Source organism: Telopea speciosissima, chromosome 1 (genome assembly GCF_018873765.1).
Source record: "Telopea speciosissima isolate NSW1024214 ecotype Mountain lineage chromosome 1, Tspe_v1, whole genome shotgun sequence".
NCBI lineage: Eukaryota > Viridiplantae > Streptophyta > Magnoliopsida > Proteales > Proteaceae > Telopea > Telopea speciosissima.
Window position 1 is genome coordinate 29790620 of NC_057916.1, and position 17091 is coordinate 29807710.

Here is a 17091-nt window from a genome sequence, read left to right on the forward strand (position 1 = left end):
ATCTATCTCTTGCATTACCCGTTATGAAAAAAAGCATTTTATGTAAGTTCATGTTTGTGAATGGTGCTTGTGCTTGCACTTTATCATTGTTATTATTTATGTACTTCACTGAATCATATAATGCTCAAACAACCGTCTTTGAAATTTTGATGTTGCAGTAAGGAGGATGCTGGGATGAAAACTGCAAAGCTGAGAGATGAGAAGGAGGTCCAGGATAGGCAGCAGCATGCTGATATTGAAGCTCAAAAGAATTTGGAGGAAAATCTTCAACAGTTGAGAAACCGGGAGCAGGAGCTCGGTTCACAGGAGGAACAAATGCATATAAGGCTTAGAAAGATTGTTGATGCATTAGGAAAACATGAGGAGGAACTCGTGCATGTAAGGAAAGAACTGCGAGCAATGCAAGATAATCATCGGGAATCTAGGTCAGTCAACTCATTGTATGCTTCCATTCAAGTTAGGGTATGCTTGTGAAGATTTATCCATATGCTTCCTGCACATGCTTTGGGTTTCATTTACGTAGGTGTCCTGTATCTGGAGATGTTCTACACTATGGATTAAAGTGTCATTTTTTCTTCTTATACAGGAATAAACAAGAATCGTTGAAGTTGAAGATTCGTGAAATAGACGATCAGCTACGTGAATTGAAGGCTGATAGGCATGAAAATGAACGAGATGCAAGGTTTTCTCAAGCTGTTGAGACCCTTAAGCGTCTCTTTCCAGGAGTCCATGGTCGTATGACTGATCTTTGTAGGCCAACACAAAAGAAGTACAATCTTGCTGTTACTGTTGCAATGGGTAAATTTATGGATGCAGTAGTAGTTGAGGATGAGCATACCGGAAAAGAATGCATAAAGGTATAACTTATATTCGTTTTCTAAGATGATTTTTTCTGACATTTGTCTTGTTACTTTTTCTTTATTTCCTTTTAACTTCATTATGACATTGGAATTGAAAAGTATAATAAATGATGTCTTGACATTATAACTCTCTCTCTCAGTCAATCAATCTTCAATCATGCTATAGAGTATGGTTAACTGTAGAGTATGTGTATTGAACCGATTGAGTGATTGTGTAATGGGAGATTGACAAAGTGATCCAAGGTGTTTAAATAACTGTACATAGAAAAAAGAAATAAGTGAAAACCACTGCTTTCTGGTTGTGTGTTTATGTGCATACTCTGTTACTTGATGTCCAAATTTAGTTGTAGGTTGTTGCCCTCTTCCTCTGTTACTTGATGTCCAAATTTAGTATTAGGTTGTTGCTCTCTTCCTTTGTTACTTGATGTCCAAATTTAGTAGGTTGTTGCTCACTTCCTTCTTTGAGAAGTTGAGGTGTAGTCTGGGCCTTCTTCTTATACTTCCTTTGGCTTACTAGTTGGAGGGTCAATACTTGTCTGGTTCCTGTTCTCTGTTTGTGTGTTTGTGTCAATGACCTGCTGAATGTCTTGTCATCTTTAAAGTCTTCTTGTATTTTTCCTCCTAAATGGCCCATTATCCTGCCACTGCAAGTCGGAAACCAATAGCTTTCCCATATGCCAAATAGAGATATAGACCTGAAGAAGTTCATTATTTTTATTTGAGCTGCACAATTTAGATTGAATAATTCCAGAGCACAGGATAAAATTGCAATGGATGAACAAGTAATTAGCGTTCCCCCACCAATATACTTGTTGAGAAGACATGCAGAATGTACCACTTTCTTGTGTCTAAAGCTTAAGATAACATGCAAAGCTTTTTAGTTAAAAGTCTGAGGTTGTTAGGTCTGGAGCTTTATTGTTGTGACATGTGATTTCAATGATGATAGATGTGCTTCTGACAAGTCATACTGTACATCCTGTTATTATATGGACTGATGGACATGTGGATGGAAATATATTCATTACATGGTGGTTAGCTAATCAATGTTTTTGCATTTATATGTGTAATTGGTCGTTTCATTATTTGCAATTCTTTTTTTTTTTTTTTTTTTTAAACATTTTCTGTGTAAATTTGTAAAGAATCCTACAATTCGTGTTTGGATTAAAAACCCTCTCAGTAATTTGCAAATTGATTAAGTTTTATCAACTATAGTTATGTTAACAATATACATGTATGTCTTACAAGTTTTGTTTCTCTTTTTTCCCCTAGTATTTGAAAGAACAAAGGCTTCCTCCTCAGACATTTATACCTCTGCAGTCGGTCCGTGTAAAGCCGATCATTGAGAGGTTGCGCACATTAGGTGGATCTGCAAAGCTGATCTTTGATGTGATTCAATATCCTTTTTAGTTAGTTCAAGTACTTCAGTACAAATGGTGGAATAGTGGAAAACTTGGCATGGTATCAATGCATGCCTTTTTGAATAGATACTTTTCTTTAGACACTTTTTTTCCCCTGTCTGTGTCTTTCAGCATTCTTCATTTTATAAGCTGCAGTGCTGCACGCATGGGGAGAAACCACAAATCTAATGTTATGATAGTACTCATTATTGCAACAGGATCCCATGCATGCTTTTGTATTTTGTGCAAGTAGTTCAGCCGCTTTTTATAACATGGTGCATTTTCATTTTATTTTTCTTCTTGGTGCATGCGTTATGATTGCACACTTTCACATGGAACATTGGTCATACATATATGGATGCAAATGGAAAATATGATAGTGGGTAGGCGATGGATGCAAACATTCACATGCTTTATATATTGATATTTTATTGAAATAAATAACAACTTTATTTGATAGATGAAAACAAAAAATAGAATGATACAAAACATTAGAAGCCAAACTCTTGTAAGACAGCTACATCAAAATAGTAAAATTTGTGAAACTCCTGTGAAGAACCCCACAACAGAAACTCAAACAGGATTGATAAGGCAAAATGACAAAGGAATTGCACAAGGTGATGCAGTTACGTGCCGGATAGATTAGGAGTTATTTTATTTTATTCCTTTGATAGAGGTCTTAGTTAGGTTAGAGTTAACTTTACTTTCAGTTTCAGAATTGGAATAGGACTCTGTTGTTTAAATCTATAAAACTGTATTTACCCAACAATTGAGATTTCAGATGTTGGAAATTGAATGAAAGTTTTGGGTTTTTACCATGGGTGCCAAGAGCTGTGCTTACTCCTCTATCCTCGTCTCATCTTCTCTCTCGTTCAGCTTTGATTCCTCTTTTCCTTCCTTATTCTGGTCCTTTCCCCCCCCTGTTCCTGCAATCGATACTCTGTTTTGATGTAGGTTTGAGTCCACAAGAGTGAACTCGATCTCTCTTGTTTGGTATCCTTTCTAATATAGCTCTAGAATAGGAGGCAGTCCTACTAGAGGCCAGGTGAGCAATGGTTCTGAATTAGTCAGCCGATTGGGGCAAAGTGGGCTGATTTGACTCAAAACTAGGGTTAGGTTAAGGGGAATGAGTGAATGTGATATATGAAAATGATAGGCAGGTCTTGAGGAAGCTAATGGTATAGGTTTTAAATAGGTTTAAACAAAAATTTAAAATTCTGAAATTCTAGGGTTAGGGTTTCGGGTTTCGAGTTTTGGGTTTTAGAATTTAGGTCAAATTCAGGGTTTTGAGTGGGATCTATAAGGGCTGGGGCTGAGGTCGAGTTTTCTAAATAGTGAGGGGAAGGCTCGACTGAAGTTTGAAGGGGAATGGATGGCTGGAAGTATGGTTTCTGAATTTTAGGGTTTTACGGAGACAATGTCAATTAGGGTTTAGGGTGCTAGGATGGGTCAGCAGACTAGGTCGAGTATAGGTAGTGGTATGAGGGGGCTGTGATCTGAATTTGATTGAATTCTGGTAATGGATTAAGGTTTAATGTAACTTAGATGATCTAGGGTTTAAGGGAATCGATGAGATAATGGAGGCTAGGGCTGGAGGATGAGAAGAAGGGAATGACTGAAATTAATTAAATAACTTACTTGTTGAAGGAATTCTTCAATGGAGGCAGCAGCTATGTGATAGAAGGATAAAACCACCTTCCAGAGTTCTAGCTGAAGAAGATCCTCCCAGCCGTCACGGTGTAAGGAGTCAACCGGATTCCACCAGTCCCTTTCCACCTTGATAGAACCACAAGGATGCAAACTCACAAGGAGCAACACTCAACAGAGCAGGGCAGCAGCAATGGCAGCAAATAAACGCTTTTCATTAATCAAATTCGTGTTCAATGTTTGCCCCCCTTACAACCTTATATAAAAGACTCAAAAATAGACTCCTATTCTAAAAAGGAAAGGCCTAACTCAATCTTTGACCTATTAGGTAACTTAAACTGTCTAGGAAACTAAAATACTAAAGGAAATAGACTCAAAACATGCCTGGACTTATAGTGTTCTAATCTAGCCCAACTTACATCACATGACTACTTAAATTGTCACATGACCACTTAACCAAGTCACATGATCACTTAAATTGAACCAATTGGATGCAACCAATTTGAACCGGTTCAATTAAAAAACATAAAAATAAACTAAGTATTGGGTGTGCAACCTATATACCCCTAGTTTAGGCTCATTAAAGTGGCCTATTACATTGAAAACCCTTGGGAACAAAGGCCCAACATATATATATATCCCAACCCTAGACTTATTTCTAAAGAAATAAGCCCATTTTGATGATGAATCTGCATCACTTTCAACCTGAAACCTTGTACAAAGGTCTTTCTTTGAGCGATCTGTCCTGTGCAATCTGGTTCCAGAAGACTGACTGTAGCGTGTGCATCAAACTTAAGTTCATACCTGCAACTGAAATCTCCACCAGATTTGTTTCCAGAAACTGACACTTCAGATTTTTCAAAATTTCTGGATTATTGTTATGTGGATCCCAGAGCTATGAGGGTTAGGATTATAATCCTATAATTTCAGTTTGAATAGCTTGATTTTGGGAGATTTATTTTACCTGAAACAAGCTTGTGTTACCGCTGGTTTTCTCCTCTCCTACCGTAAGGTAGAAGATGGTTTGGTGAACTGTTTTAGACATCACCATAACTACCCTTTTCCTATATTTTCAAAGGGATCGAGACGAGACTTGATACGAGTTCTAAAAGTGCAATATCTCAGTTAAGATCTCAGGTATGTCAAGATCTCGGGTCGACCCCCATGTTATCCTTTAAAAGTATCGTAACTCGACAAAACTCGAGATATCTCGATCGAGTTCAGTCTAGAACCTCTTTTCTTCCCCTTTGAAGGTTGTGAGCTCATTTTACCTCCGGATTTCAACGTACAACCTGCCGGAGAGTTGATTCAGCTACACAATTGAAGGATTCATCTCAAATTTGAAGCATTTTTCAAAGGGGACTTGGCATATGCTGATAACAACTCTTATATGATTGCTATGGAAAACTATGTCCAACAGTACAACAACACTATGACATGGGAAGACTATGTGGCACTAGTGGGGACTGAATGCATGATTCAATCAAATTTTATGTGATGATAGTTGTAACATTGTTAGACAATTTGATGTATCACTTTAACATTTCAAATCTTATTTAAGTTGTTTTACATTAATTGAATGTTTTGGTTGCTTTCTATTACTAAATTATGTGTAGAGTAGGGTATTTTAGTACGTCGTTGCCTACCAAGCTAGGGTCCAAAGTGATACTCTTATTTGGACTTTGCTTTTGCAAAATCTGATAGTGCCATTGTGTTTACATGGCCTAAACTAGGCTGAGTAGCAAGTTTTAAACCCAAACTAGGTTTAAAACCCACCGAAACAAGGTTTCGAGTTGGGAAAAAAAATGCACCAGCTCGACCGAGATCTCGAGATATCTCGAGACAACTTGGTTTTTCCCAGGGTCGAGTTCCGAGCAAGGATTTAAGTTTCGGTATCGGGTATCGTATCGGTCAGGCGATTTTAAGAGACGTATCGTATCGTATCGGAGATACGTATCGATCGGTGCAGAAACGCATGAAAATGATCAAAATACACATGAAAATACACTTTTGGACACAAAAAACAATATAAACAAGCAATTTGTGTCATATATCATGCATATATACTAAGAATTGTGAATAATCAATAACCAGACAAGTGCAGCACTTTGAAATTGTTATAAAAGATTAAATGATGAAATTCTTTACATATAGAGTCACTCTATTGCCATGAAGAATGTCGGGGTGGATCAAAGTCATGTCTGAAAGGGTCTTTAACAATAGGAGCGACTAGGATGATGTTGTGTACTGTCCGAATATAAGCACAATACTGAGCCCAGTCAAAATACTGATGGTAGTGACTCTCCCACTCATAGTAGAATCGTGTGTACTGCTCTGGAGTGGCTAATGTCACGACAACACTAGGTTGTGCTTGTGCTTGATTCTCTCCGTATCCATAACTTCCATACCCTACAGAAGCCCCATGTCCATAGCCTGAAGAAGAACCTGATGCATAATGTCCATGGCCTGATGAAGCACCAGCATAATCAGAACTAATGCTAAGTAACTCCATGCCACTCATAAGAACATCACTATCATATGGATTGTGGGAGCGCTTGGCAGACTTGCCCTTATGCGGCTTCCGCGAGTAAGTCTTATGGCCAGCAGGCTCAGCACCATGATCCATATCTTGGGTAGTATGTGTGTATCCTGCTTCACATGTGAACTGAACCCCAGCACGATGTTGTGAAGCCTCATGGCTACCACCACTACCTCCAGCACCATGGCCACCACCACCACCACCACCACCACCACCACCACCACTACCATCATCATCATCGTCATCATCATCATCATCATCATCATCATCATCATCATCATCAGTAGCAGCAGCAGCAACAACAACAGAACCACCACCACCATCACCATCGTCGTCTTCATCCTCATCATCAACATGTTGTTGATTTCCTCCATACGGATGACTTGACCTCGTCCTCCTGACTAAACCTTCTTCAGAGCTACTTTCATTTTCTTCAACATTAGGACAAGGATCTTGTGATGGTGGCTGTGTTGCATCCTCATCCATCTATTGAATGATGCTCTCTATCACTGGATCAGGTTTGGTTGTCTGGCGATCCTCACTTAATTGATCCATCACCAATACCTTATCGGTATCTTCTATCCATGCTCTAACTGGATCTTCATCGTCAAGTAGGTGGTTGATGTCGATTGGGTTGACATCTACATCATCTCCTTCTCTTTCCAGCTCTAAATATTTAAGCTTCAGCTTCATGTTGTAATGGACATACACTAGCTTCTCCAACTTTGAATAACTGAGACGATTCCGGGGTTTGGTGTGTATCAACCCGAATGTACTCCAGTTACGTTCGTAGCCACTAGAGGATGCCGTCAGGGATAATACTCGAATTGCAATTCGGGTTAAGTGTGGAGCACTAGTACCCCCATAATTGAGCCACCAATCAGCTGCACAATAATAAATGAAATATTAAAAGACAAAACCTTAAAATAAATTTTAAATGATATAATAAATTAGGTAAACCTAACTTACCTGGGCGTTGTGTGCTCCTAGCATGGATAGCCATTCTATCAGCAAAACCACGAGTGGCCTCCCGAAAATACTTAGCCTAGAGAGGTATTAAAAAAATATATATAGTAGTTCCACTTCCACCAATCACTCTATTCTTGGTTTCAATCATTTATACAACTAATTTAGTTCTAACCTCATCCATGGCAAGTGTGGCCTTCGCTACATCCGGCTCCATTCATTCACAACATTCCTTAGGGCACGCAATAGATCCGGTCTACACCCTATATCATTGGAGTATTGGATATCCGGATTCAAATAATATCTCGCACATGGTTTGTAATGGATGGTTAGAAACCTAGAAATTCTAATAATAAATAAATAAATAGTAACTTACTAACTACTAAGTGTTTAAAATGAAACCAAAGTCATATACTTATAAGATTACCTGCCCAATGAACATCTTGAACCAACATATTTTCCCATCGATCGGATATAATCTTCAAATACTTCTTGTTTGATGTTGGATTATTCTCATGTATTTTTCTCTTCACACATCCCATGGCATCTACCATCTTACCCATGGTCTGCTCTTTATCCCCATCAACCTCTCGAAGCAGACAAAAGAGTGGCATCAAAACATTATAAAGTCGGCCCATTTCAGCCCAAAAATTTGAGGAGGTAACAAGATCTTGAACAAATCTCCCAATTTCAGACCTTGCATAATTGCTAGTCAACCACTCAGTAGAGGTGAACATCTGTAGCAGCCCATGCTTTCGGGAAATGAGGCTATCAATTGCAATGTAATTTGTTGCAAATCTTGTTGTTGCAGGCCTCACTAAATCCCCTTGTGTATAACTCCTCATCAATGCCAAAACCCAACTATGGTTGTAAATAAAGTTGGTGATTTTCCTTGCATTACCAACCAACTTTTGGACCTTGGGCAATTCTCCTATGTCCTTAAACATCAAATCTATGCAATGAGCTGCACATGGTGTCCAAAATAAATGTTGCCTCTTTAACATAAGCAACTGACCAGCTTTCTTGAAATTTGCTGCATTGTCAGTTACTACTTGGACAACATTTTCTTCTCCTATGTCCTCCACAACTTCATCCAATAACTTGTACAAGTAGTTGGCATCTTTGATTTCACTAGATGCATTGACCGACTTGTGGAAGATCGTCCTTCCATCACAGTAGATAAGAAAATTGATGATGGATAATCTTGTTGGTCCACTCCATCCATCACACATGATGGCCACTCCATATAGTGGCCACTTCTCCTTGAACCTCTCTACATACTCATGCACCTCTTGGACAATATCATCCAAGTAAGGCCCAGCAATCTCATGAGGTGTGGGTGGCTTAACATTTTTTCCACACCGCTGAATCTCCTTTACTATGGCCTTGAAGTGGGGATCTTTGGCCTTATGTGGTGGAATCATAGAACTGTGGAACCATCTGGAGATTGCTCTGCCTATCCTTTTACTAAGTATTTTGGGTTGAAAGCTTTCTTCAATCCTCTGTTGGCTAGCATCCCTTGCTCTATAGACATTAGGATCCATGTCTCTGATATCTGGGCTCTTCTTTCTCTTACCCTTACCACTCTTTGTAAACCGGTCAAACATCTCCTTTACACTGGTTGCTCTACTAAGGCCAACAGGCTGCTTACCCTTACTTAGAGATGGACGACAAGAGGAACCAACACCAATATCTACAGGCCCTGGCGGGTCGAGTTGATTGACTTCTAATCAATTGCTCGGCTCTCCATTGTTGCTCTTTTGCTTCATGTCTTGATTGTTTCATCGCCAATGCCAACTCGGGTCCTCCTCTCGCTTCTATATCCGATCCTTCATAATCTTCAAAATCTTCCATCAAATTTTTCACCAATGCATCAACATCATCATGTGCTTGCTTGGATTTTTTTGGAATCTCTAAGGTGTTTTTGCATTGCCCCGCTTAACTCTACAGCCTCGTGTACACTTGGAAACGTTTCCATATCCTCCGCCATGTGCTCTTTTTGCCGAGGTACCCCACCTCCAAGATGTTGGGTGTCACAGAAGTTGCATTGTGTATGCAATCTATTATTGTTTATTTTGGTACAATAAGACCACCCAATGTCTTGTTGTCGCGGCATCGTCCTAAATACCAAACAAAAGTAGATAACTATATAAGATATATATTAAACAATATTCAAATCCACACATCAATAATTTATTATTTATACACACATTATGATGCATGTCATGCATTGCATCATCTTCTTTTATTTACTATCTTGCAAAGTTGCCATAAACAATATTTAAACATTTTTCTATTTTCTACAACTAGTTACACATTATTTAATTTTTTAAATAATTAAAAAAAATGACATAATGTACTACATATATGAATCTAAGTCTTTGATTCTATTTCAGCCAATTATACATTTTATCAAACTATAATGAAAGAGTATAGATGGAAAAATCAGATTTTTTACATTTTTTTAAGTATTTTATAAATTCAGAAAATACCCAAAAAAAAAATAAAATACAGATTTTAGGGTAAATGTATAATCTTCTTGGGATGTCATACATCTATACATAATGTACTCCATATCTTATAAACATTACCATTTGTTTTAAAGTTAAGAAGAAAAAAAAAAAAAAATTTCATTTTAAAGAAGGAATTTTCGGTTTTGGGTAAAAATGGTCAAAGAAACATGGATTTGAAACCAAATCTTTGTAAATGCATACAAAGAATGCAATTTCTATGTATGTTTAACATATTCTCTTTGATTCATACCAAAAAACATATCAATAATCAAATATTAAAGCAAAAGATTCAAGTTTTTTTCAAAAAACTTACCTAACCCTTCAAGAACAGCTTTTGAATTTGAATGTAGGCTGTTAGATCCACCAAATGATGTGATTTCAGCTCCTCTAAGTTCGTTTTTGGCAAAGAATTGAAAGCCCTCAAGAAATCTTACCCAAAAAGCAAGTTTAAATGTGTTTTTGGAAGGGTTTCTCAAAGCTGGGAAGACCTTTTTTCCGCCTGGACTGCTAGAAATCGAGTTTTGGGTGAAAATGATGAAATGGCCATGTGTTTTTTAAGTTAACGATACGTATCGAGACGTATCGAGTCGTCTCGGTATGTATCGGTCGATACATATCGATACATATCGAGACGACTCGATACATCTCGATACATATCGTTTTTTAAATATAATAAAATAATTTTTTTTAAAAACTCTCGGCTGTATCGATACGTATCGTATCGTATCGATACATCTCGATCGATACGTCTCGATACAGTCGAGACATGTACATTTTTAAAAAAAAAGATACGTCTCGGCCTGTAACGTATCGACCACGACCGATACCGAGACGTATCGGCCGAGACGATACGATACGGACCGAGACTTAAATCCTTGGTTCCGAGTTTTAGTACCATGTCCTATAATACCCTTCCCTTTAATTTGTAAGTCATCTTTGGCCTTATTTTGTGTTTGTTCCAAGTCCATCCCCCTTCTTTAATTCCAATTCCCTATTCTGTTCTTTCTTCTACTTTACCTCAGTTACCCTTTAGGATTTTCTTTAATTACGATACTGCCACTCCATTATATTTCAGTTTATTTTCCATTCTGCCATTACTTTTATAAAACTTCAAAGTATTTACTGTTTTGCCTCTAATGCTTTTGATTTGAATTATCTAACACTTGGGCGGGCCCATAAGCGAACCTAATAGGGTATTTTGACCTAGGTTCTGCATCACAAGGTGTAATTACTTCTAATGAAACCCGCTTAAGTTTTGAACATGATCATTCACATATTTCGAGAACTCGCCAGATCTCGCTGAGTTTCTCGGTTTTTCGAAATCCGGAGACGAGACAGCCTACGAGTCTCAAAATGTCAATATTTCGCCGAGATCTCGGTTTGACATAGGAAAATGCCCATCTAGGTCCTTTATATGAGTGCCAGATCTCGAGATCTTGCTGGAAATTCTTGGTATACAGACACCTATCTATGCCAGGAACCAAGACAGACACTTATTTATGCCTAACAACATTTAAGTAAATGTTTTTGTATCTGTATTTCATTTACTTAAGATATTATTCATAAATAAGCAAATACCCCCCTATTTGAATCAAAACAAATCTTTCCAACAAGTCTAAGATTGCTAAACTCTGATTTATATTGAAAGAGTTATGTACCGGTCAAACTTAATTTGGTGTGCGCAAATGTTGTCAAAATCGCTCTGAATGAAAATAGTTTTTTGGACATCAAAACAAATGAATATTTTACCACACTTTTGGTTTTTAGCAATGTTTTACCATAATAAGATTTATGAAAATTTTAGATTTGAGAAAAACCCCAGCATTAGAAAGTTGAAAATTGCACCTACTGCCGAAAATCCAGTTTTTGTTCTTGAACTGGGGGGTTGACTTTTTTTCCTTTTGGAATTTTATTTTTTAACTATTTTTATTGGATTCAAATAGGGGGGTATTTGCTTATTTATGAATAATTTACTTGTGTTTGTCCCGTGTCTGTCCTGCTTTCCCACTAATTGAAACTCCTATTTGGACTTTGTTTTTGCAAAATCTGATAGTGCCATTGTGTTTAAACGGCCTAAAATAGGTTGAATACCAAGTTTCAGACTCAAACTAGGTCTAAAACCCACTAAGATGAGGCTTCGAGTCGAGGAAAAAAAAAGTGCACCAACTCGGCGAGATCTCGACTCGACTCGGGTTTTCAAGGGTCCGAGTTGGCACCAAGACCCGAGTTTTCGAACCTTGATCATTCATAATTGCTGAATTACCTTACTTACCAAGTTTTCATGTCTCTCCCTTTTGGGGGAGCTGCATCTCGTCTATCGTTTCTTTCCATGGTTGGACACCATAATGGCGCAAATTGTTGTTTGAATGTTAAAAGTGGTTGAATCAAGTTTATTCACATGTCATTACAAATGACATGCAGACAGATACATTTAGTGCTTGCTTGGTAAATTTGTAGTTAAGGGTTGGAGTGTTTCGGGGGAACTTTGGCTTAAAAAATTGCTGATATACACAAGTTTTGGCCAATGAATAGAAATCATTGTTGGCCCTTCTAAAATGGCAGTCTACAGAATCTATTGTAAACTGCTTTGGTCCTTTTGGAGGGCACTACAACCACTCTTGAGGCATTCTTCCAACTGCACTTCATATCCAATATCCATGATGCCTGGGGATTTGCATTAAATTCTTACTCCTGGATTTAAGCCTCTTTTGTATGTTCTTTGATTTTGGAATATGGTTCATGCCAACCTCATTTCAAATGAGCCAAAGAACCATTAATTCATGTTTAACCAACCCCTAAAGATCTTCTGATGCAGTGACTTGGTCTTATCATCTGTTTGGAAAGTTGTGGCACAAACACATTCCTTTAAAATGGTTTCTCATCCAGATTGGATTATAAGGAACTTCACTGCTTATGCTCATTAAAATTTGAATCTTTTCTGATCAATTTTAGAATGTTAATCCCCGCTCATTGATCAACATTAGTATGATCGAGAGATTGCCTAAATTCTTTTAGGCAGGGAATGTGTATTGGCCTTCCTTTGTTGTAATGTAGTCCTAGGTAGGAGTAATCCCACCAGGAACCAGGGTAATGGGGTCACACACAAAGGCTGGCCGATTGGGTTAGGGTTTAGTAATTTAGGGCAAAACTAGGATTAGGGTTGGATATTGGGAAAGGGGTTTATAGGGTATTAATGGGCAGGTCAAGAGGGCTATTATGGTATAAAAAGGTTAGGGTTTGGTTGAGTTTTGAAATTCTGCAATTTTGGGTAGAATTGAATTTTAGGGTTTTGGGTTTGGGTTTTAATGGAGCAAGGAGATGAAGGGGTTAGAGTGGGAGTTTGGGGCTGAAACTTGGATCGAGTGTTAACAATGATGTAAGGGATGCACGCTGAAAGTTTGGTTTGAAACTGATGGACAGATTTGAAGTTATGAGGTTTCCTAGTAGAAGTAGGAGAGAGGGGTAAAACTGTAATTTCAGACAATCGGCTGGGTGGATGGTGCTGAAATTTGAATCGAGTCTCTCTTAGGGTTTGAGGAAGATTCGATCAAATTTTTAGCAGGTTCTAATGGTTAGATTTAGTTGGGCAGAATTTTCACGAAAATCACCTTGTATGTGACCTTCTAGAAGGAAGAAGAATAGTTGCAGAATTTCTTACTTGTTGCAGGTCTTCAATGACAACAGCTTTGAAAATGAATAATGGGATCTCCCGATCTTCATGATGCAAGGAGATATGTAGCAGCCCTCCCGATCTTCACGATGCAAGGAGTCAATTGGAGATCCACCAATCCCTTCCACCTTGATAAACCCACAAGGATGCAACACTCTCAAAGAGCAACAACAGCAATAAAGGCAGCAAGCATAAAACTGAGTTTTATTAATCAAATTCGTATTCAATGCTGGCCTCCCTTACAAACATATATAGAAGGCTCAAAAATAGATTTCGACACTAAAAAGGAAAGGCCTAACCCTATCCTTAACCTATTAGGTAACTTAAATTGACTAAGAAACTGAATAGACTCAAAATAGAGTCCTAATCCAGTCCAACTAAACAACTAAAAGAAAAACTAATAAAATCAGTTAAATTGAACCACTGGTTCGTACCAGCTTTGGACCGGTTCAATTTAAAACATTAAAAACATGAAAATAAACTAAGTATAGGGCTAATCCCGTATGCAACCTATGTACCCATATTTCAGGCCCATTAAAGTGGCCTATTACATAGAAAACCCATGGGATCAAAGGCCCAACATGTATATAACCCAACCCTAGACTTATTCCTAATAAAAGAAGCCCAGTTTGGTGATAATTCTGCATTGTGTTGCCTAGGCTTACATTGGTTCTTATTATGGGGATGCTCTTGGCTTGTCCAAAATTGCAATTAATGCTCCTGCAGAAAAGGTTTCCTATGTTTGTGAATGAAAATTGCACAAAGTTTGTGGTAGGTGGTGCTGTTCAACTTAACAATAGACACATTTGATCCAGCCTTAGAAAAAGCTATTCTATATGCTGTTGGGAATACACTAGTTTGTGATGACCTTGAAGAAGCTAAGGTTCTTAGCTGGAGCGGGGAGAGGTTCAAGGGTAAATGCATCTGGTTGATGATTTAATATTTTAATACTTGGAATGGTTTCAAATCTATGATGGTTGATTGTGTTGATTTTGTTGTATCTAGTGGTAACTGTTGATGGTATTCTTCTCACAAAGTCTGGTACAATGACTGGTGGAACCAGTGGTGGAATGGAAGCTAGGTCAAAGCAGTGGGATGATAAAAAAATTGAAGGTTTGCATTGTGAATGTGTGTTTTCCTTCCCGTTTTATCTTAAATGTTGACGTTTTACTATTTCACAGGTCTTAAAAAGAATAAAGAACGTTATGAATCAGAGATGGATGAGCTTGGATCAATTAGAGAGATGCATATGAAAGAGTCTGATGCATCTGGAAGAATCACCGGACTTGAAAAGAAGAATGATTATTCAAAGATTGAGAAGGCAAGTGAAACTCTTATAAAGACATTGAATTGATGGATCTTTTTAAACTGCTTTGTTTGAATAACCTTGAACTGATCTTGTAATCTTGTTTAAAATAGCTGTGATCTAACATGGATTATTAATGTTGAGCCTGGTGAGACTAAGATGAGTAGACCTACTGGGCATGTGATCATACTGTCACAGCCCACCTAATTATGGCCCAAGGCTAAGACTTGCAAGGCCCATTGACATGGACCTTGGGCCAAGGAAGAACCAAGGTCTAGAACTCTCCATACTTGGAAGAGGCTAAACTCATTCTAGAAGTATTGAAGAACCTCTAGAAGCTAGGAAAGATCTAGCAAGTTTCTAGAGTACTCTTGTAAATATCTAGGATTCTTCTAGACTCTATTCTAGAGGGTTCTCCACCGTTGGATGGAGGACACATGTAAATATCATAGCCATTCATTGTAGGCTTGGTTGCCTATAAATAGAGGTGGCCTCATTTGGCCAAGGCATCAAGCAAACAAGCTATCAAGTCTTGTACTAAAAGCTTTCAAGCAATTCAAGAGCATTCTTTCAAAGTCTCTCTAGTGTTCTCTAAGTTCTCTTCCCAAGTCCCTTGCTAGAGTTGGTGAAAGGTTGACTTAGTGCTAGAGTGAGTGCTAAGTGCCGGCGCGGTTGCTTAGTAAGGTCTAAGGCCGTGACAAGTGTGGTATCAAAGCTTCGGTTGCAAGGGAAGATACTTGTAGATTTGACATCATGGCTAACGAATCGGAAGTGCTAGACATGATGGTGAGTGAGCAAGCCCGTGGGAGGGAGGCCATTCCCACCAAGGAGAGGCGAAGAGGCAAGGATAAGTCTATGGACGTTAGTGGAGCTATGGAGCCACGCCTAGCTCGGGTGGAGCTAGCAACGGCCGAGGTGAAGGAGCGCCTCGATGTTGTAGAGCAAAGTGGGGAGGAGCTCGAAGGCCACATGATGGAGCTCAAGGAGGAGCTAGTGAGCCAAATGGGGGAGCTCAAGGAGTCCCTACAAACCACTCTCAACACCATAATGCACGCCCAACAGGAAGAGTTTGCCAGCTTCAAGGCCCAAGTGTGGGAAGCATTGGCCAAGATGGACGCTCGCATCGATGAGGTACAAGCGGATTGGGCAATGTGTAGGAGGGCAGCGGCCGGGGGAGCCACTACCTCGCGTGAGGTACCTAGGGTGGAGGCACCAAAGCCCAAGCCATTTGATGGGAAGAGAGATGCGCGGGAAGTCGACAAGTTTGTGTGGCACATGGAGAGGTACTTCGAGGCGATGGCACTCGAGGACGAGGCGACTAAGGTGCGGACCGCAACACTTTACCTCACCGACACAGCAACTCTATGGTGGCGAAGGAGGCATGCCGACATAGAAAGAGGTATGTGCACCATAGACTCCTGGGATGAGTTCAAGAAGGAATTAAAGAAGCAATTCTACCCAGAAAATGCTGCTTACTTGGCTAGAAAGAGCCTTAAAAGGCTGAAACACACTGGGTCTATTAGGGATTATGTCAAGGAATTCTCAACACTTATGCTTGAGGTCCCTAGTATGACCGATGAAGAACTTCTCTTCAACTTCATGGATGGTCTCCAAGGTTGGGCCGCGTAAGAACTACAACGCCGAGGCGTGCAAGATCTTGCTTCGCCATAGCAAGAATGAGAGTCATTGGTGGAGTTCAGGAGAGAAGATAATGCTAAGGCCAAGAAGAGCAATGGAGGAAATGGTGGGGGAGAGAAAGGTCCCAAGAAATACCTTCCCAAGGAAGGAAGTAGTAAGGCTACTACAAGCAAGGAGGGTAAGGCCAAGTTTGACAAGAAGGATAAGTTCACTCCAAGGGACAAGTGCTTCTTGTGTGACGGGCCACACTGGGCTAGGGATTGCCCCAAGAGGAAAGCTCTCAATGCCCTATTGGAGAAGGGTGAAGAGGAAGCACACATGGGGTCTGTACAACAACTGGGTGCTATCAAGGCCAAGGCGACGGAGGTCAAGGCCACTACCTCTCAGAAGGGGCTTATGTATGTGGAGGTGCACATCAACGGGAAGCCCTCGTGAGCTATGGTCGACACAGGCGCCACACACAACTTTGTCTCAATAGAGGAGGCAAAGAAGCTTGGACTAAAGGTGTCCAAGGAGGGGGGATGGCTCAAGGCGGTTAACTCCCAAGCTCGTTCC

The 17091-nt window shown here is 39.3% G+C and overlaps 1 protein-coding gene across 2 annotated transcripts in view; it reads left to right on the forward strand.

Annotated features, from left to right (window-relative positions):
• The window catches only part of LOC122663629 (structural maintenance of chromosomes protein 1), an 80657-nt gene that overhangs the window by 19815 nt on the left and 43751 nt on the right, over positions 1–17091 (forward strand). The window contains exons 5-10 of one of the 2 annotated variants that reach the window (XM_043859233.1): positions 159–425; positions 587–857; positions 2130–2254; positions 14397–14506; positions 14598–14705; positions 14774–14913. In XM_043859233.1, the coding sequence (XP_043715168.1) occupies positions 159–425; positions 587–857; positions 2130–2254; positions 14397–14506; positions 14598–14705; positions 14774–14913 (1021 nt within the window). The remainder of the gene's footprint in view (positions 1–158; positions 426–586; positions 858–2129; positions 2255–14396; positions 14507–14597; positions 14706–14773; positions 14914–17091) is intronic. The other variant, XM_043859240.1, reaches the window with a different exon arrangement.